The 22563-nt window shown below is 42.7% G+C and overlaps 1 protein-coding gene across 2 annotated transcripts in view; it reads left to right on the top strand.

Moving 5' to 3' along the window:
* The window catches only part of ENTPD1 (ectonucleoside triphosphate diphosphohydrolase 1), a 127895-nt gene extending 105755 nt beyond the window's left edge, over positions 1 to 22140 (top strand). The window contains exons 3-10 of one of the 2 annotated variants that reach the window (XM_075215968.1): positions 988 to 1105; positions 4681 to 4831; positions 8603 to 8762; positions 11500 to 11733; positions 16438 to 16704; positions 17964 to 18077; positions 20855 to 20992; positions 21351 to 22140. In XM_075215968.1, the coding sequence (XP_075072069.1) occupies positions 988 to 1105; positions 4681 to 4831; positions 8603 to 8762; positions 11500 to 11733; positions 16438 to 16704; positions 17964 to 18077; positions 20855 to 20992; positions 21351 to 21557 (1389 nt within the window). In that variant the 3' untranslated portion in view covers positions 21558 to 22140. The remainder of the gene's footprint in view (positions 1 to 987; positions 1106 to 4680; positions 4832 to 8602; positions 8763 to 11499; positions 11734 to 16437; positions 16705 to 17963; positions 18078 to 20854; positions 20993 to 21350) is intronic. The other variant, XM_075215969.1, reaches the window with a different exon arrangement.
* The last annotated feature ends 423 nt before the right edge of the window (positions 22141 to 22563 follow it).

Genomic DNA, 22563 nt, shown 5'->3' with positions numbered 1-22563 from the left:
CTCCCACTTCCCTCTCCCATGCAAGTGCATGCAGTTCTTTTTGTTGTTGATTATGTTGCAATATCAGCTATTGAGTAAAGATTATGCCCTTGGCTGAAAGGTTACGACGACCAACAGTTTCTAAGAGGGGACATTGGTCAGTAGGTGTTGGTTTGTGCAGCGATTGGTAAGTGCCTGATTTGTAGGTATTAGAAGAACACACTTTGGGTAGGGAGAATCTGGAACGAATCTCTGTAAACAATGGGAAAAATCACACAGGACCTATGTAACTATTGCTTAAACAGTGACTTTTTTCTTCTAAGGTTTTAACCCTTCTCTAGGGGGAGCAGGTGCTCCCAAGACACACAGAAAACACCCACACAATCTACATTTTAGTTGTACCACAGGTGCCTGTAGCGTTCGAAGCAAAGTGATCTTATCTATGTATTTACTAAAACTAATATCTGCAAGAAATAGGATTAGTGTGATGTTATTGTTGAGCAAAACAGTGTACTCAAAATGAGGGGGTCGTCCGCCCCCCTTCAGAAAGCTCTATTTCTCCATCCACATTGTGGCCACTACTAAAGCCAGGGGCAAACACAGGTTTTGTAGAGGGGGTTTTCCACATCACGTCGCCAGTGGGCGTGACCAGTATGCATGGAGGCGTGGTTATAATTTTAGACAGTGCTTGGCTGCTCTCCAACTCTTCCTATCCCCATAATATACATGGACAATGCTGCGTGCACTACTGTTAGGTGCACGCAGTTCTCCCTTTTCCAGCAGAGCTGTGTGAAGCAGGAGCAGGGTCCAGCTACCTCAATTATACAGTGCCCCAGGCTTGAAGGGGGATTTCCAGGCACTGGGAACCCACCCCTCCCCTCCCCTCGGTTTGCCTATGTAAGCTAAAGATGTATTTCTGAGTTCTACCCTGTTAGAACTATAATGACAGGAAGAAGAACTGTTATTAACACCTGTATAACAAAGGTCTGTTGTTGTTTTCCCCCCCAGTATGGCATTGTACTAGATGCCGGTTCCTCACACACCAGCCTGTACATCTATCAATGGCCGGCAGAGAAGGAAAATGACACCGGAGTTGTTCACCAGGTACAAGAATGTAAAGTTGACGGTTAGTGAACCTTAATTTTATTTCTCTGTGAAGCTCCACTGTAATTTCTGACAGCAGCTCTGTGTCTTATAGCAGCAGATAAAACATCAACATCTGAAAATATAAATGTTTTTCCACCCTTCAAGCATCTCTTGTGGAAGAGCCTCCGTTTGTCCAATCTGCGGCTACCTTTGTTTGTTTGGGACATTGCTCCCTTTATCCCCCCACTCAACCATTCTTATGACTTAACGTAAACTGTGGAAATGGGATATTCTGTTTTGGGTTTCTAAAAATAGGCCTCCGTGAGTAATTAATGTGACTAAACTCCATACGCACAGCTGTTACTCTTCTGATTAAGTCCAAAGATGTGAATACCAGTTGGACGCAACAGAAGTCCTGGCCCTCGTTCCGTTCATTTTTTGTGTTTTTTTTTGCATTTGGACCTAGAGGAAACTGCAGCAGATTTCTGAAATGTTTATTTTATTTCTGTCTCACGATGTCAGAAAGGAATATCTGCCAACGCTAGAACTGGAAAATAATCAAGGAAAAGTATAAATGTCGTCAAAGCACGAGCTGATTGCTCATAGACAATGACTTTTGTTCAGAATAGTCGGAACCTTCAGAAGTGTAAATATTTTAACAATAGATATCTTCCTAATGTTCAATCATTTTCCAATGGAAATCTAGAGGTAAAGATTATAGGGTATACTTAACAAGACTGGGCGATATGGAAGATTTTGCTGCTTGTCACAGAGATAGAAAATCAACTATCTCCCAATTTATCAATAAAATGTTGCTATTGAAACTGAGCAATTTTCAGCTCCTGGCTATTCTGACTGGACTCTGGCTACTTCACAGTTAGCGCGAGGTCCTGGTATTGCAGATGTGTAGTCGACCGACTTTCAGTACCACTTTTGTCAAATTTAAAATAATAAAGTTTTTTTTTTTAAAAAAAGTAGAAATATAATTCATGATGAGTGTTACTAAAGAAACCATACTTTATTTGAATAATATAGCCTCTGTTATCGCCATCCTGAGACGGCAATGGCGGTATTGTACATCTGCTGTCTTTGTTAAATAAGCTTTCTCGTGATTTGCATGGAAGCAATTTGCCAAATGGATTTAGGGCTTTGATCCCTTTGTTAAATAGACCCCTATTTCACTATCTTATCAGTTTGTTCGTTGAAAGTTGTATCTCATAGTCCACATAGTCCTGCATCATCATTCTGGCTAAGTTAGTAAACATTATTATACAGCCATATCCAGGGGCAAGCGCAGGATTTGTAGAGGGAGGTTTCCACACCACGCTGCCAGTGGGCGTGACCAGCATGCATGGGGCGTGGCTATAATTTTAGCCAGTGCTTGGCTGCTCTCCAACTCTTTCTATCCCCATAATATACATAGGCAATGCTGCGTGGACTACTGTTAGGTGCACGCAGCTCTCCCTTTTTAAGCAGAGCCGTGTGAAGCTGGGGCAGAGTCCAGCCACCTCAATTATACAGTGCCCCAGGCTTGGAGGGGGGGTTCCTAGTGCCTGGAAACCCCCCTCGGTTTGCCTATGATATCAGTGAATGGCATCACACTTGACTGGTATTCAGACAAAGCAGTTGCTGGTGTCAGATTTGATGATATCCGACACCAACTGCCTAATCAGGATTATAAAGACAAGTTTGCTTTGAATTTTGAGCAAAAACTATTTATGAATTTTTTAGTTGTTATATTAAATAATGACCAAGTTAAACAAATATATATATTTTGATGTCCTAAATATATTATTGTTTTTCAATATTATGCCTTTCAGGGTAAGCTTTCAGTTGTCATAGAAACAAATTTATTTTTACTATTCAGTGTTTGGTCAAGCAACAGACTCCTATATAGATTCTCCCAGCTGCTCACACAAGAATAACCTTAATTTCATACATGCCAGCTTTTAACATTTCTCCCCTGGGAGATCCGGGGAAAAAGTCATGTGACATGGGGTAGGAGGAGGGGTGGTGACATTATCACGTCACCATAGCCCCGCCCCCACTATAAAAAGCCGAAATTCACTGCATTGAATGAAGGGGGCAGGGCTTAATGACACAATTAAGTCCCACCCCCTCCATTCACTGCCGTGAATTTCAACAAATGCAGGCGCTTTGCCTACTCTTTCGGGACTCTCTGAAATTCGGGAGCCTCCCGGGAATTCCGGGAGAGTAGGCAAGTAGGCTTAATTTATATGGATGTTAGCGTTTATTTTGTGTAATTCATTTTTTAATGTTTACTTTTTCAGTTTTAACATAAGCATACTGAAACTTGGTGGAGTGGATGAACAGCATACTGACATACTGAAGGGTCATTTTAAGCACAAGATAATTGTTGACCGATTTAATTCTCGTAGCTTCATGTGTTCAATTTATCTTTTCAATATGCCAAACAGAAACTGGTGAGCAAGAGCACAATTGTCATGTAAGATAATAATACAGTTGAACCACAAATAATCTCGAAAACAACGGTTGACCAATGAAATATCCTAAGCAAGGGGGGTAATATTTGCTGTATATTAGGAGCTGTCTGCAATTGATGGGCAGCTGAACCCACTTATCATAAATTGGTGGTGTGAGCACTAATCTAATTTCCTCTGCAAGTACATCTATGATACAAAGCAGAACCAGTTAAATCATTCAGACCCACCATGTATTTGAATCAATTGATTTTGTGACAAGTTGCTTTCAGCTTGTAAGACGTGTTGTGAGGCAGAATCCATTGAAATGGAGCTAATGCAAGATATATCCATTCACTGCAGAAAGATATTCAGTAAGGTTCTGGAACAATGATGCTGTTATGTCTGTAACGATCGTTAAAAAATAAAGATTCCCCGATGCGATCGCTGTGGTTCCAAAGCACATAGGTTCTATTCACAAATAGAATACAAGGCAGAGTTTGGTATATACACGCATGCGCCTCCTAGCGCTAGCACAAGTTTCTGTCAGAACGCTCTGGTTTCCAAAGCCAGAGCGTAACAATTTATACACTGTACAATTAAAAAAAGCAGTGACATCACACAGTTACAGTATTAAGGTCTTTATTAATAGGTTGCCGGGTCTTGACCTTCCAGGAACTCGACGTGGCATTCGTGGATTCTTCTGGTCATTGTTCCTGTAAACTGCCAGCTGTCATTCTTCCGTTTCCCACCTCTAGACCTGTATAAACTGCATTTTATGATCCCTGTGAGCTGGTTATTTAATGTATGAAAAAGTTATATTATTTATAACTAGCGTTCACAGAGCGCGAACGCTACACAAATAATACCAGAAACGTTCTCATGTAATTGGGAACAGATTGATACCAAACTCGATGTAATGTGTAAGTTGGAAACATATTTTAGCCTCGTTACCACTTTATTTTATATAAAAAGATTGGTAAACGTTAAGCTTAATCAAAGGTTGTCATGGAAATAATTACGTTGCGTATAGATCGCACCGCTATTGATTGTAGTGTACAGAAAATATCAATTACCACCTTCATCCAATTATTTACTTTAACAATACCTACAGTGGTGGTTAAGCAGTTAAATGAGTACCTAAATTTTGGTCTTTTTCTTTTCATCCTAAAAGGCAATGGTATTTCTAGTTACTATCAAAATCCAGTGAATGCCGGCCTTTCCCTGCAGACTTGCATTAACAGAGCCCGAGACGTGGTTCCTGTCAGCCAGCAGAAGGAGACACCTGTGTATTTAGGAGCTACTGCAGGAATGCGACTGCTCAGGTAGAGCCCCTTGTCCTCTAAGACAAGTGTTTATTTTAAAGTAAGATCATTAATGGGTAATTTACATTTATGTGGGTGCTGCATTTTTTTGCTCTCTGTAGGTCTTTCATAACCTGAATCTCCTCCAGAGCCCAGGGCCATGTTATCAGCATTAAAGGCCCCCGGGCAAAGCAGGGCACTGGGGCCCCTACCTACACAACCACTCACAGGGATAAAACTGTAAATTATCGATTAAAATTAAGCTTATATTTATTCATCTGTCTCCTGTCTCACACTCTGCCCTCCATGCTGCATTCGCTTCCCTTCATCTGTCTCCTGTCTCACACTGCGCCCTGCATGCTGCATTCGCTTCCCTTCATCTGTCTCCTGTCTCACACTGCGCCCTCCATGCTGCATTCGCTTCCCTTCATCTGTCTCCTGTCTCACACTGTGCCCTCCATCATGCTGCATTCGCTTCCCTTCATCTGTCTCCGGTCTCACACTGCGCCCTCCATCATGCTGCATTCGCTTCCCTTCATCTGTCTCCTGTCTCACACTCTGCCCTGCATGCTGCATTCGCTTCCCTTCATCTGTCTCCTGTCTCACACTGTGCCCTGCATGCTGCATTCGCTTCCCTTCATCTGTCTCCTGTCTCACACTCTGCCCTGCATGCTGCATTCGCTTCCCTTCATCTGTCTCCGGTCTCACACTGTGTCCTCCATCATGCTGCATTCGCTTCCCTTCATCTGTCTCCGGTCTCACACTGTGTCCTCCATCATGCTGCATTCGCTTCCCTTCATCTGTCTCCTGTCTCACACTGTGCCCTGCATGCTGCATTCGCTTCCCTTCATCTGTCTCCTGTCTCACACTCTGCCCTGCATGCTGCATTCGCTTCCCTTCATCTGTCTCCGGTCTCACACTGTGTCCTCCATCATGCTGCATTCGCTTCCCTTCATCTGTCTCCTGTCTCACACTGTGCCCTGCATGCTGCATTCGCTTCCCTTCATCTGTCTCCTGTCTCACACTCTGCCCTGCATGCTGCATTCGCTTCCCTTCATCTGTCTCCTGTCTCACACTGCGCCCTGCATGCTGCATTCGCTTCCCTTCATCTGTCTCCCGTTTCACACTGCGCCCTGCATGCTGCATTCGCTTCCCTTCATCTGTCTCCTGTCTCACACTGTGCCCTGCATGCTGCATTCGCTTCCCTTCATCTGTCTCCTGTCTCACACTGTGTCCTCCATCATGCTGCATTCGCTTCCCTTCATCTGTCTCCCGTTTCACACTGCGCCCTGCATGCTGCATTCGCTTCCCTTCATCTGTCTCCTGTCTCACACTGTGCCCTGCATGCTGCATTCACTTCCCTTCATCTGTCTCCTGTCTCACACTGTGCCCTGCATGCTGCATTCGCTTCCCTTCATCTGTCTCCGGTCTCACACTGCGCCCTCCATGCTGCATTCGCTCCCCTTCATCTGTCTCCGGTCTCACACTGCGCCCTGCATGCTGCATTCGCTTCCCTTCATCTGTCTCCTGTCTCACACTGTGCCCTCCATCATGCTGCATTCGCTTCCCTTCATCTGTCTCCTGTCTCACACTCTGCCCTGCATGCTGCATTCGCTTCCCTTCATCTGTCTCCTGTCTCACACTGTGTCCTCCATCATGCTGCATTCGCTTCCCTTCATCTGTCTCCTGTCTCACACTGTGCCCTCCATCATGCTGCATTCGCTTCCCTTCATCTGTCTCCTGTCTCACACTCTGCCCTGCATGCTGCATTCGCTTCCCTTCATCTGTCTCCTGTCTCACACTGTGCCCTCCATCATGCTGCATTCGCTTCCCTTCATCTGTCTCCTGTCTCACACTCTGCCCTGCATGCTGCATTCGCTTCCCTTCATCTGTCTCCTGTCTCACACTGTGTCCTCCATCATGCTGCATTCGCTTCCCTTCATCTGTCTCCTGTCTCACACTCTGCCCTCCATCATGCTGCATTCGCTTCCCTTCATCTGTCTCCTGTCTCACACTGCGCCCTCCATGCTGCATTCGCTTCCCTTCATCTGTCTCCTGTCTCACACTCTGCCCTGCATGCTGCATTCGCTTCCCTTCATCTGTCTCCTGTCTCACACTGTGCCCTCCATCATGCTGCATTCGCTTCCCTTCATCTGTCTCCTGTCTCACACTCTGCCCTGCATGCTGCATTCGCTTCCCTTCATCTGTCTCCTGTCTCACACTCTGCCCTGCATGCTGCATTCGCTTCCCTTCATCTGTCTCCCGTTTCACACTGTGCCCTCCATCATGCTGCATTCGCTTCCCTTCATCTGTCTCCCGTTTCACACTGTGTCCTCCATCATGCTGCATTCGCTTCCCTTCATCTGTCTCCCGTTTCACACTGCGCCCTCCATCATGCTGCATTCGCTTCCCTTCATCTGTCTCCTGTCTCACACTGCGCCCTCCATCATGCTGCATTCGCTTCCCTTCATCTGTCTCCTGTCTCACACTGCGCCCTCCATGCTGCATTCGCTCCCCTTCATCTGTCTCCGGTCTCACACTGCGCCCTGCATGCTGCATTCGCTTCCCTTCATCTGTCTCCCGTTTCACACTGCGCCCTCCATCATGCTGCATTCGCTTCCCTTCATCTGTCTCCGGTCTCACACTGCGCCCTCCATGCTGCATTCGCTTCCCTTCATCTGTCTCCGGTCTCACACTGCGCCCTCCATGCTGCATTCGCTCCCCTTCATCTGTCTCCGGTCTCACACTGCGCCCTCCATCATGCTGCATTCGCTTCCCTTCATCTGTCTCCTGTCTCACACTGCGCCCTCCATCATGCTGCATTCGCTTCCCTTCATCTGTCTCCTGTCTCACACTGCGCCCTCCATGCTGCATTCGCTCCCCTTCATCTGTCTCCGGTCTCACACTGCGCCCTGCATGCTGCATTCGCTTCCCTTCATCTGTCTCCCGTTTCACACTGCGCCCTCCATCATGCTGCATTCGCTTCCCTTCATCTGTCTCCTGTCTCACACTGCGCCCTCCATGCTGCATTCGCTTCCCTTCATCTGTCTCCGGTCTCACACTGCGCCCTCCATGCTGCATTCGCTCCCCTTCATCTGTCTCCTGTCTCACACTGCGCCCTGCATGCTGCATTCGCTTCCCTTCATCTGTCTCCCGTTTCACACTGTGCCCTCCATCATGCTGCATTCGCTTCCCTTCATCTGTCTCCCGTTTCACACTGCGCCCTCCATCATGCTGCTTTTGCTCCCCTTCATCTGTCTCCCTTGTTTCACACTGCGCCCTCCATGCTGTTTTTGCTCCCCTTCAACTGTGTTCCCTGTTTCACACTGTGCCCTCCATCATACTGCTTTCGTTCCCCTTCACCTGTCTCCCCTGTTTCACACGGTGCCCTCCATGCTGCTTTTTGGGGCTCCTCTCTGTGCACTCCTCACTGAAAATGTTCGGCGTGATGACGTCACACCCGAAATTCAGTGCGAACGGAGCAGGGAGGGAGCCGGATCGAGGCGAACAGATAAGACTTTATTTTATTTTATTTACTTTTTTTGTGGGCACTGCCTATGGGACCCCTATGCACGTGGGGCCCCCGGGCTACTTCCAATGTCCCCATGCGGAAAGACAGCCCTTCCACTCCTATTAGTGCGTCACTAATAAAAGAGTTCTATAGATCCTGGTCAATAGATGTACCTATTAGTCATATATAATAATAATATCATTACTTTTGTTTTCTTTGACTATTTCATTGTGTTAAGGAAAGTGGTATACACTGACTTATCACACTTCATGTTCCTGTAGGCGTACAAACCCAGCGTTGGCTGACGAAATCTTTTCCTCAGTGGAGAATACCTTGCGTTCTTCTCCCTTTGATTTTCAAGGTGCCAGAATAATTACAGGACAAGAAGAGGGAGCCTATGGTTGGATCACAATTAACTACCTTCTTGGAAACTTCATTCAAGTCAGTACTCACTCAGTGTTGTCGAACTGTGCGTGCTTTTGTGGCTAATGTGGTGAATTGTGTTTTGCTTTTAAAAAAAAACCAAAAAAACTAACACTGCACATTGCAGAGTATGTTCTGTAATTTTAAATATAGACTAATTTCCTGTAATCAGTATTACAAAAATAAAATGTTATTATTTTGTGAGCGGGGTCACTGTTTATCTGCAAGTTTTGCAAAGCAGCCACATATAGCCTGCTAATATCTCTTGCACTAGGCATTACTAAGGCCAGACTTGAGCTGAATAATACTATTTGTTAACTATTGATAATTGACACTCAGCACTGTAATGGTATTGAATACAAGGCTTGGATCCTTGTAAGAAAATCCCAGCCAAATCTGAACTGATGCAGGGGATTAAGCATAAAGGGCCATTGAATTCTGTCGAAAGTGTTCTCCAAGTCAAGAGAGAGCAGGAGGGCTGGGGTTTCCTTGGAGTAGATTGTGTTGATTAGGCTAATCGTTCGTCTGGTTTTGTCACGGGTCTGCCTCTCAGGAACTACACAAGCTTGGTCATTGTAGACCAGGGGGTAAATGTATCAAGCTGAGAGTTTTCCGGCAGGTTTGAAAAACCAATCAGATTCCATTTATTTAGTACATTCTACAAAATGACAGCTAGAATCTGATTGGTTGCTATAGGCAACATCTCCACTTTTCAAACCCGCTGGAAAACTCTCAGCTTGATACATTTACCCGCCAGGAGTGGAAGGACGTGTTCAGATGTGATGCAAGTATTTTGGAGTAGATCTTAACATCAACGTTCACCAGGCCTGAAGCTTGAACAAATGGTTGGAACTTTCCTCTCTTTCATTATGACAATAATTTTGGCCTCACTGGCTTGTTTTGAAAAATGGTTGCCTTGTAATGTATGTCTGAACAAGGAGGTTCAAGGAGGATTTAAAGTAGATGGAAGTCGTTTGGGAAACTTGGGTACTTTCATTACTCTAATTTTCCAGCATTTGCTGTCATAGCTGAGGTAACCGGTCTTGTAATAGGAATTTTTGGGTTAGAGCCTTGAATGAAGAGGTGGGGTCGGATTATTGGGCGGAATAAGGAATTTGTTAGAGACCTGTTTTTGTCCCTAAGTAATTTCCGACGACTGTGATTTAATGACTATAATATTGTGTCTAAAGAGTTTAGTTCTCAATCTGGTATCTAATAACATATTCTCCTTGTCGACTCTTTCATAAAATAATTGGTTTAATGCTTTCCGCTCTAATTCTAATAGAATATTTAGCTCACATTGAATGCGGTCAACTTTGCATAGTTCTCTTTGGGAACAGTGTTTTTTGGGTGCTAAATATAATAGTCTTCTCTTGCGCAGAGGAATCCAAGATTTTCAGCTCCTTCCAGAGCCTTGGATTATCATTTAGTAATAAACAGTAATGAGTGAGAAGACCATAACTACAGTTACAGTAGTTGAGAGCGGAGCGTTGAACTGTGATACTTGGGCCCTATTTTCTACATCAATTGGCAAATAACATTGTGTTGTAGAACAAAAAAAACCCATTGTGCACAAGCTTATAAGTAAAGATAACTTGTGTAGGGTAAATTGGAAAGTGAACTCTACTTGTCTGATCCTCTTGTACTTTATTACCACTTTATGCATATACAAGCTGACAAGGAAAGGTCTAGGATAGAGGCCCATATTGTTTCCAGGAATTTATTTTACAATAAATAATGTGCATGACAATATACCTTTAAATTAACTTTAAATATAGACAGACCCTACACTAATCTGAGTACATTAAGATGGTTACCTATGAAAGGCACCGGTCACAAAAACCAGAGTTACAGTTAATAAGAACTTGGACGGCTGAAGATTGTAGTCGATAGAGGGATTAGATCAGTAATTTAGTAAATATTTCAGAAAATATTGCTGGCAATATGGAAGGTTTTGGGCCCGATCACGTGTCTCAGTGTATGGAACATTTGTAGGCCTCGGGTGCAGTAGGGAATACTGTGTTTCATGGTAAGGTAAGAGGGTTAAGCTGGTGGTTACACAGTTGGGGGGTGACCAATGATGTTTTCTGGATAGCTTGATATCTCTGGGCTTCAGTCGGGTTAGAGTGTGCCGAGCCGAAGGAGACTTGGGTTACAGTTCTTGGAGGTGCAAGGGCCGATTCAGATATAGGCTATGGTGCTGGCTTTAGATGGGCCCTTTGGGACTACAGTTTTGGATCTCAGCAATGATGTGGGTGTTCTGCTTGGTAGGACATGCACAAGGCAGCAGAGGGCATAATGGTAGCTTGGCAGGACGGTAGGCCTCAAATATCTGAGTCACAGATGGTGGTTGATTGATTATATATGGGGTGATGCGGATCTGAGAAGAAGTGTGACTGTTCACTTAGGCAGTTAAGCCGCACCGCATCAATATATAATTTTTCTTGTACATTTAAAAAATAAGCTAAACAATTTGGTTGCTATGGGTTACAACTCCCCTTTCCTTTGTACTAGTTTTCATAAATGTTCCCACCTGTGTTCTAAGATTGGTGTGTGCAAGCACTGTGAAAACCTAGAGGTTACATGCGGATACACTGGTCAGTACATCTGCTTAGTAAGAGCCTAGCCTATACACCACTGATTCCCATGATGTCACTGTCATAGTGCAACCTTGTTTAGTCTTGTAGGCTCTAGAATTGAATGAAGAAACTAAATAAAACTTTTTTTTTCCACTTGTTTCCTTTTGTTACATTAGGGTTCACCCTGGTTCAATTTTTTGCCAAATTCTAAATCGACAGGAACGTCAGGCGCTCTGGATCTCGGAGGAGCCTCAACACAGATCACATTTGTGTCCGATGAAAATATTGAATCGCAAGATAACTCGTTGCGCTTCCGCTTGTATGGAAAATCCTATAATGTCTATACTCACAGCTTCCTTTGTTACGGAAAAGACCAGGCCCTCCGTCTGCAGGTGGCCAACAGTATGAAGGTACGTTTGTGGTTATAGCACCCCAAAAAATTTTAAGCAATATGAACCATTTGAGGACGGAAAAAAAGAGACCATAATTCTATAAATATATATATATATATTCAAAATTTGCATTTTAAATATTTTGATTATCGGAAATTTCTGTCATTTTTTTCTCAGACTAATGGGCAAACAAATTGCCTGTGTTTTATGGTCCATACATGCCGACAACACATTGCAATATTCAGCCTGGTACTGCCACATGTATACGACAACGTTATCCTTAGTGCACAACTGTACATGCGTAGAAGCACCCAATTGAATACCGCTAAATGTTCTGAAAGTATAGAAGACTATCCCGAAAGAGGAAGCGTAGATGCTGGTAGACATTGTGCAGGCAAAGTGAGATCCTCTTGGATGATGTTTCGCTTGTTTTGAATGGGGGCATAGGGGAATTATGTTGTGGGGGGCAATAAGCCTTTAATTGTACGTCACAGTGTGTTCTAGTTGCATCTTTTAGTCCAGGCAATTGTTGTATAACCTGCAGACGTTACAGACCGTAACATAGTAAAAAAAAAGGAACTTAAGAACAAAACACTACATATAATCAACAACTATTTTGTACAACTTTTAGAAAGTATCTTTTGAGGTTTACCATAAGTAAATACTAACCGTGATCAGGCAGATAAGCCAGAGGTGTTGGTGGTTTGCGTGCAGAGCGCATACAGCGTTTGGAAGGAGACTGTAGAAGACTTTAGATAATATGTTATAGAGAGTATGAAATAAAATCTAGCAGCTAAGCAGGAGATTCAGCTAGAACAATAAAGGCAACCTTGGAGTCTAGCTCTTACTAGAGATGCTCAGGCTCGGTTCCTCGAGAACCGAACACACCCGAACTTAGCAGATCAAAGTACAGAGCCGGCAGAATTGAAAACGAGGCAAAACGTCATTGTTACGTCGCCGGATCTCGTGAGTTTTTAATTCCTTTTTAAGGTCCAACATAACGGTGGGTGGGAGGGCAGACCCCCTTTTTTCTTTTCTGCCACTGCTGTGTGCCAATGTGTCCTAGATGTGCTAGGAACTGCCGTGTGTTTGTGTCATTGCTCTGTCGCTTACCATCCAGCCAGGTCGCTGCAGTATTTGTCTGAAAGTGTATGAAAATAATATTGTGATCTGTGAGGTGGTCAAAATTGACTGCAAATGACTTGAAATTAGTGTTACTGAGGTTAATAATAATGTAGGAACAAAAAAAGAGCAAAAATATGTGATTTTAGCATATTTTAGGATTTTTCCTAAAAAATCCAAAACCAAAACACACGATGGCGGTTTTACCAAAACCAAAAACACGAAGCTAATCCAGATCCAAAACCAAAACCAGTTCACGGGGGTCAGTGAGCATCTCTAGTTCTTACATCTTCAATATGTTCACAAAGAGGAAAATAGATGACTGTACTAGATCCCTTCATACTTATGAGATACTAACGTCCTGTTGACTCCCTTCTAAATATTATATATTCTTTAGCCTTAGCTCATTATAATTTTCGGGAGGTGCTACCACTTATCTTGGTAAATAACTTTAGTAGATCCTAAAGGCTGCAGGACCCTGGCTGTCCAACAGCCCAATAATGACTTGTATATAATGTCTAATATGAGTGACCTATTATTACCCATATATTACTAAGTGTTGAGAACAGTCAGGGATAGAATATGGCGTTACTACCACGTGGTACAGAATAGTGAGATTATAGATAGATTGATAGATAGCACAGAGAGGATGTATATTCCTACAGTTGAATCATTTGTTAGGGTTAACCAGACTAAAATATATCTCGCGGTCGATGTTCATCTGCATCAGGAGAATTCTTAAACTCTGTAATTGATGCAGAAAAAAAACATCTTTCTCCAACCTAACTCCACCATCTTTTCCTGCCAGCTGCACAATGGTAACAATTAACTGTTTTTATTATCCCCTTTTCACGTTCTAGATTCTGTGCTGGGTTATTATATCACTTGCTTCAAATAGTGCGAGTATTTTAGTTTGATAATTGTTTGAACAAATTGCTCTGCCGATTCCCGCATCGCTTCTGAAACTTTTCACTCTGGCAGTTGGGTCTTACAATTATTTTTAGCAAAATATTAAGCTGCTATTACATGAAAGATGTGATTTTTTAAACTTAGGGTGGTTAAATAAAGTCTATTGTTCTTTAGTGTTGCTTTTCCTTTCAATAAAATGTTGTTCTTGTGCCCATTAACTCCTTTGTATTTCGAAATATACATTGTTTTGTGCATTTAAATTTAGGACACTGATACCAATGTTACAGGAGTAAACTATCAAGTTAATGTTTTATTAATCTGCAGTTCCTGGTGGTGCAGGTCCTGTGTTTCTATGAGAGGGGCCAGGTCTTATCTGCCAATTACTGCACATACTAAGTACCTATTATGTACAGCATAGTGACAGATGATGGAGCACATAGCCTGAGTGAGGATTGCTGCAGCTACAATAATAACACAGTGACAACTGTTTGTGCAAAATGATATCCACACCACTACCAACAGTATACTTCTAAAGGCTCTCTTTACATATATTTATATTATAGACCTTCTAAGGTGTTTTTTTTTTATTATTTACTGGCTTAACTGTACTGTATAATCCATCTATTAGAGGCTGTCACGAAGTTCCAGATTCCAATCAAGTTTCCAACTTCAATTTATCTTCTGTGCATTCAAAGATATTCTCTCTCTCTCTTTCTGTCTCTCTCTCTCTCTCTCTCTGTCTCTCTTTCTGTCTCTCTCTCTCTCTCTGCCTCTCTCTCTCTCTCTCTCTGCCTCTCTCTCTCTCTTTCTGTCTCTCTCTCTCTCTGTTTCTGTCTCTCTATCTCCTCTCTCTCCCCTCTTCCTCTCTTTCTCTCCCCTCTTCCTCTCTTTCTCTCCCCTCTTCCTCTTTTTCTCTCGCTCTCTTCTTTCTCTCTCTCTCTCTTTCTCTTCCCTCTCTCTCTCTTTCTCTTCCCTCTCTCTCTCTTTCTCTTCCCTCTCTCTCTCTTTCTCTTCCCTCTCTCTCTCTTTCCCTCTCTTTCTCCCTCTCTCTCTCTCTCTCTGTCTCTCTCTCTCCTCTCTCTCTCTCTCTCTCTCTCTCTCTCCCTCCTCTCTCCCCTCTTTTTCTCTCGCTCTCCTCTTTCTCTCTCTCTCTCTTTCTCTCTCCCCTCTTTTTCTCTCTCTCTCTTTCTCTTCTTTCTCCCTCTCTTTCCATCTCTCTCTCTCTCTCTCTCCCCCTCTATACATATACACACACAGGTGCCTATTTATGAAGCATATTTTTACCCAAAATCATGCTGAAATTGGTGTTTTCACAATATTATGGTAACTTTTTAAGTATCTGTGTCTTATCAAAGCAAGAACGCCAAATAAATCATAGATTTATCCGGCGTTCTTTATCTTGGTGCGTAGTAACGCTGTCCCCATAGATCTCCATACAGCTATTTACCAAGCAGCAAAATCGTAGCTTTCCACAAAACGCTAATGGCTGCCGCAGTCTCTCCATAGTTTGAATCTGCGCATGCGGGACACTTCAACCGCGCATGCGCATTACATACTAGCCGGCCATAGGTGTGATGTCTTTTGCTGCTGCGGCTAAAGACATCGCTGGGTGCGGGGAGTAGTACTTAACCAGGATAGCCGTTTTCATAAGTGCTGTCCGAGCTAAAGAATAATAATAAATGGCTCCATTAAATCAGAAAAAAAAGGTGTGATCAGGAATTAAAATTATCGCGGGAAAACCCTGATAATTAACAAATAGGCTTCACACAGTGGTCCAAGTGACATATGTATGTAGATAGATATCCCGCTGAATTAGCTTTTGGGGCTAGATTTACTAAACTGCAGGTTTAGAAAAGTGGAGATGTTGCCTATAGCAACCAATCAGATTCTAGCTTTCATTTATTTAGTGCATTCTACAAAATGATAGCTAGAATGTGATTGGTTGCTATAGGCAACATCTCCACTTTTTCAAACCAGCAGTTTAGTAAATATACCCCTTGGCGTCTTAAGACAGCCACACTTCTTTGGCTGCTACGTCGAAGATGTTGTTGAAGCGAATGTCGACAAATCAGTCTTTGTTTCGATAACTCATGTTCTCCAAGTACAGCTCACCCCACCAGGTCAGTTTAACAATGCTGCACCTCTGTCATCCCAATACATTTCTCTCTTAAACGTGATGTATTGATGCATTGTGCGTCTGTCAGACAGTCAGGGTCCTGCAGTATTGAAAAGGTTTAAAGGAGGAATAAAGTAAACAAAGCTGAATTGAAATATAAAACAATCTGTTCTGACAACAAGGAAACGCGAGGAAGTATTTGTTTGTGCAATTCAATAGCGTGTCAAACATCATTCTTCAGCCTGAATGCTCCTTTATATAAATAAACATTGACATATGGTTTTCCATAATAGGTTGCTTTTAAAATAATAGCTTATAGAAAGCAAGAATTTTGTAGGGTCAATTAAAACATCATTCAACATTTTATTTTTTGTATCGATGCATTTCTTTTGTTTACAGTTAAGTTTGTGATATTTTGTTTAGCGTTAATGAGGCGAGTCCATATTACCTCCACCCCCAGCATCTTTTTGCCGTCTCAATACAATTTTAGTGGAATTTGGCCTGTAAAAATGTGTATTTCGATGTATTATCTGTGTCTTCGTACTGCTCTGGTGTGAGTAATGCACTGTTCTCAGTTGCAGGTTGTACAAAATGTTTCCCTGTTGAATCCTTGCTTTAACCCAGGATATACCCGGAATCTTAGCACCCCTGATTTCTACAGTAGCCCCTGTGTGTCCGACCAGAGGATCCTCAGTGCACCGAGGACCATTCAGATCGAGGGCACTGGCAGTTACCAGCTATGCAAGAAGCACGTCAATGCAATTTTCAATGTATCACACTGTAACTATTCTCGATGTTCATTCAATGGTATTTTCCAGCCAACCCTACAAGGGGAATTTGGGGTGAGTACATGGAGCATGTTTTAGGCCTGGGTCTCACCTTTGTAACATAATACCTGCTTGTGTTGTGCGTATTGCATTTGGGCTGCGTAGCGTTCACCGTACAAATATCATATTTAATAGTCCCGAAGAATGGAAATATCAATAAATAATAGTTCATATTTACATCATCTGCAGACAATGCATGTTTAGGTCTCACGTATAAGTAGTGACCACAATAACACAATTTGCTAGGAAACAAAGATATCTCATACTTGCCAACTTTTCCTCGTTGGCTTCAGGTAGATCCCGGGGGAGGTGGGCGTGCGGGTGTGGGGCTTGACTAATCGCATCATTTTTGGCCCTGCCCCCTAAATGATTGTCACAATTTTGGCCAATTACAGCAAGGGATGGGGCTAAGGTGCCGTGATATTTGCGTCATTAAGACACGCCCCCGTCATTTATTGCGGGAAGAGAACCGGGAGGTTGCCCTACTCTCCCGGGAGGTCTTCCAGAAATGTGGATGTCTCCCAGACATTCCGGGAGAGTAGGCAACTATGCATTAAAGAAAAGCAGCTAATGAATCTCTAGAGACTGAAGTGTCTTTTGCATTTCTGTCTCCATTACTGAAGTCATGTTCTCTTACCTGTCAGCCTTTGATTAAATCTTGGTCTCCATGAAAATAGCCACCTCCATAGGCATCAATACATGGACATAGGACACAAATTCTGAACTGTGTCATCATGCCACAGATGGCGAAGCCAACCACGTCTTGTACTGGCTCAGCATCAGGGAGAATGCCAGACTCTTCAGGGAGTGAGGGAGATCACCCCTATTTCAGGGAGACTCCCTGACATTCAGGGAGAGTTGACAAATATGAGATATGTATAAGTATATGAAGTTGTATTGCATTTATTTTTCTTCATGGACAAAGTTTTTAAATCATTCAGTAACTGGCAAGCTAATTATAGTCTTCTTTTAGAGCTAAAAACTGAGGGCCTGATTCATTAAGCAGCTTAAATGCCGATATGTGGCGTATTTTGCGTGAACCCAACGTGTATGTCAATTTTGCGTTTCTTGTCGAATAGGGCCCCGAATATGGACATAGCTTTATTCACAATGGAGAGGGCATAGCGTGGTGCGCTGGGACTTGTAGTTCCACAGCAGTTGACATACAAAAGATTGCTAGCCGCTGACATAGGATATGTATGTAATTATTATTATGTAAATGTGACTGAAGGCTCTGTAGTCTCTTAATACAATATATGGCACTTTCCCTGCAGGCCTTCTCTGCGTTCTTCTTTGTAATGGACTTTTTAAAACTGACCAAGGAGAAGGTTTCTCTGGACAGAGTGAAGGAGACTGTGGAAAGACACTGTTCTAAACCCTGGAGCGAGGCAAGTATAATCTGACATATATATGTCACATGCTTCCAGCATAGAATGTACACAGTCATTATTCATGTGACTTGTGGTGCGTGGGCACATGGAGCCTTTATGGGAAGTCATTTTCTCATTGATGAGATCTTGGACAGCTCTGTGCTAATGTGATTTGGAGATGGGATGCTAAATCACGTGTTATATATTATTATTATTATTATTATTATTAATTTTTATTTATAGGGCGCCACAAGGTGTCCGTGGCGCCGTACAGGGACAAAAACGAATTACAATACAAGGTGAGACAGCACAGTACAGTAAACATAAAGCACAGTAACTCAGTAAGCTCAATGCACAGCTAGTGAGGGCGGGGGGAGTATCCGCAAATGACGGGGCCCAAAAGGAGGGCGCGGAAGACAGGGAGACCCTCAGAGGGGGGAGGAGGGCCCTCGAGGAGGAGGGCAAAGTAGCTGGAGAGCAGAGTTAGAAGTGGTGGAAACAGGAGGAGAGATGGCCCTGCTCAGAGGAGCGTACAATCTAAGGGGTATATCTGAAGTGTAAGGGGTATATCTGAAGTATATAGGCACAGGAATACATTTGTATGTAGTATCTTGTGCAAAATCTGCTCTGCAACACTGCACAATAGCCTGTCCGTTCTAATCATTTCTTAAGGTTGTCTTAGTTGAAGTTTTTAAAGTAATAATGTCTCTTCAAATACATGGAAAGTGGTGGAATCCTTGTGTAGCCTGCGGAACATGAAATGATGCCTAAAATGGGGAGCCCCCCCACCCCCACGGCCGGTCTCATCACCACCTCAGTATTATCACAGGAACCTTCAGCGCACAAGAATCATCAAGACACCTGGGGCCTGAGTCATTAAGGAGAGTAAAGCATTAAAAAGGAGTAACTTTGTATCTGGGCAAAACCATGTTGCATTGGAGGGGGAGGTAAATGTAAAATGTGGGGACAGATTTATAGTTGGGGTAGGGCATGTCCTAGATCAACTTTAAACTTCAGTGTACAAATAAAGCTATTAAGTATGTGTGTGCTAGATGAAAAAACAGCCAGTATTTAACTTATGTGTAAAATATTAAACTAATTTGCACCCCTTGCATTGTAACATGGTTTGTCCCAGGGAACATTTAATTCTTTTTTTTGTCTTACTTTCCTTAATGACTCAGGCCCCTGGTGAACAGGGTGCAGGAGGGAAATCCAAGAGGTGTCTTAGGAGGGAAGTAAGTGAATGCGTCACACGATTGCACAACCCAAATACATGGCCAATCAGGTGCTGCCGTCACTTACACATCATCTTCAACATCTTTTGGATTTTCCAATGTGCGCTCATCTAGACATTTCTACAAAATTGAAGGGACAGTCCCTGTTTGATCCAACTGTCCATCGGTTGGCTATTATACAAACATCGGCATGCATAATCTCCTCCACTGGACTCCAGAACTGTCTGGCTGATACATTGATCATAGTATATCCCAGGGATTAACCACATCTTTTCCCATTGGCCGGCGTTCCTTGTATGGGCCCGTCTATCACTACAAGGCTGGAGGCACTGGTGAGACACGGCTGCACTCTGATTGGATGCCAGACTGTCACTCACTTGTAGTACTGCACAGTTCTTAGTTTTGCAAGACAGATATGATCACATCCCGTGAGACTAAGCATAACACAATAGCAGACATTGCTGGCACTTACATTTTGCCCATGGCTTCCAATACTTAGAGAAAAGAGTCGAGCTTTAGTATATCCTACAGGTCTGTGTCTGCATTTTAGTGTTTTTTGTTGTTTAGCTGGGTATATGACGCTGTACTACAGGAAGATGTCTCTTTGGCATCCTTACATGTTAGAACACAGATAACAGTGACAATGGAGATACTGTCATCATTCTGCTAACGTGGAGTGTGTGCGACTAATTAGACTACATGACTCTATCCTTAAAATCACATGTTAGTTCTTATTGTTGAATGTCTAACCCTGGTAATTTGCCCCACTTACCGAACCATAGGCCTATTATAGACCGATTGCTCTTGACAATATTTTTTAAAATAGATTTGTGCTTATTAATTAACTTCTTCCTCAGTTGTGCAGCGAAAACGATCACCCTGTATTTGTGTCAGAAAAGACTAGTGATTATAATTGTTATCTATGATTCAGCTTTCGAGTTGAGAATTGTATCGTGATATTTGTCATTGAAATCAATTCAAAAGATGCACAACTTTTATAGATTTAGATTCTAACCTTTAATTAGACCCAAATAAATAATCATATGAAAATAACTTTAATTGATTTATGATGGTGGAGATTGTTTTTCCAAAATCTTTTCGTAAGTTATGGTGATTGAATGAAGTTTTTCTTTTTATTATAAGTAGTCTTCCTCCCGGTGGCACTGTACCTGACGGAGAATGTATTTAGGTATTTCAGTAATATAAATATGAAGGAATATGGACACTTATCTGTGTGGAGTTTGTATGTTCTCCACGTGTTTGCATGAGTTTCCTCCCACACTTCAAAAACATACTGGTAGGTTAATTGGCTGCTGACAAAATTAACCCTAGTCTGTGTGTGTGTGTTAGGGGATTTAAACTGTAAGCTCAAACGTGGCAGGGACTGATGTGAGAAAGTTCTCTGTACAGCGCTACAGAATTGGTGGCGCTATATAAATAAATGATTACTAGGTATGAAAAGACCCTGTTAGATGGGTGTTAAACTTAATCATTTTCTCAATAGTGCTTTTAAATTCACATTAAACCGTTCTTTTAACTCTTCTTTATCTTGTATTTAAGGTGAAGAGTGAGTCTGGGAAGATAAAGGAGAAATATCTAAGTGAATATTGTTTTTCTGGGGTCTACATTCTAACCCTCCTTGAACTTGGGTATGGTTTCAACTCCAGCAACTGGAATGAGATCTCATTTTTAGGCAAGGTAATGACTTTTATATTTTATTATCAGACTTCAGGGGCGCATGCAGGTGGGGGTTTCTGGTTCTCCAGAAACCCCTCCCCTCCGCGAAGAACGGGGGCTAAACAGTGCCCCTACACAGCGGCACTGTATTGTACAGCAGCTGCGGCGCTGTCAAAGAAGCGTCCGCGGCGGTGCAGTATTGTAGTACAATACACCACCGCCGCAGATGCTTCTTTGACAGCACCGCAACTACCGTACAGTACAGTGTCGCCGAAATGGAGCTGCTGCGCATGCGCCCCTGGACTTAATATATAACTCACAGTTGGATATAATTTAACATTGCGTATAACAAATGTTTTCTTTCATCTCCCTTTTGCAGGTCCATGGCAGTGATGCGGGGTGGACTCTGGGGTACATGCTTAATTTAACCAACATGATCCCAGCTGAGCTGCCCCTCTCTCCCCCATTGTCTCACGGAGGTTACATTGGACTAATGGTCTTCTTCTCGGTTTTCTTAATTTTCATCATTTTGACTTGCTGGTTGGGTTTCCGGAAACCAAGGTGTCTACAGAAAGGCATAATCTAGAGACAATTGTTTAAAAAGAAATAAAGTAAGATGATAAAATACTAGAGATTATTGGAGAGCTGTTGCAGATTTCGCTTGCCGCGGATTAGTATGGAGACTTTGCAGACAGCATCAACCAATAAGAAGACAACACTGAACGGAAAAAGAGCGCTTGTTAAATGTTGGGACCAAATCAGCTGACATGGACCCGAGCAGTCGCTCTTGAACGGGTGATTTTATCAACTTCATGTTTATGAAGCTCGTGATTAACATTTTCCTTTCAAGAGGGATAAGGCGGAACCGACAGCGGAGGAAACGAAAACCGATGAAGGTAGCAAAGGGGCTTTTGTTGAAGACTACAAAAAAACTCATCTCAGGTTACATCATATAATTAGCTCTATTGTATTTTTATAAGTCCTTTTCATTTATATTAGGTCACATTCCTTTGTCCTTGTCAAGAAAGCCATAGCATTGCTATTGTGTACGCAAAAACATTAAGTTTATATATAAAAACAAAAAAAAACTCCAACTGTGGTGTGTTGTGTTCTGCTTGTCCAGACACTTTCTAAGGGCAACGGTTATTTACACGTACAGCGAGATGGTGTTTCTTTATACCCTTATGGATGTATTATCAACTGCGTCAGAGAAAGACGCCAATTAACTACATTTTCATGTTTTGTCTGTTTGTCTACAGAGACTCTAAAACTTCTGAGATAATGCAAATATTCATAACGTGAACGAAGTATCTTCACAGTCACTTGTAGCACAGCAAGCAGTGTATAAATGAAGCAGAATTAAATTGTCAGTTCGTGAAGAACTTAAAGGTTCCATGTACATGTGTGGTACAACCACTAGGAGGCGCAGGAAGACTTTTGTCTTGTTATTAGAGCAGGATGAATCCATGTGCTCGATTTCTGAACTTTAGATGAAATTTGAAGATTTGTCTTCTGCAATTTAATTTGCAAATTAATGTCGATTTGCCAAATACTTAACGCCCACTGGAGAATAAAGCAATCAACAAATATCA

This window comes from Mixophyes fleayi, chromosome 6 (genome assembly GCF_038048845.1).
Source record: "Mixophyes fleayi isolate aMixFle1 chromosome 6, aMixFle1.hap1, whole genome shotgun sequence".
In the NCBI taxonomy this organism is placed as follows: domain Eukaryota; kingdom Metazoa; phylum Chordata; class Amphibia; order Anura; family Limnodynastidae; genus Mixophyes; species Mixophyes fleayi.
Note: the sequence above shows the minus strand (reverse complement) of the source record. Positions and strands in the feature narration are given on the sequence as shown.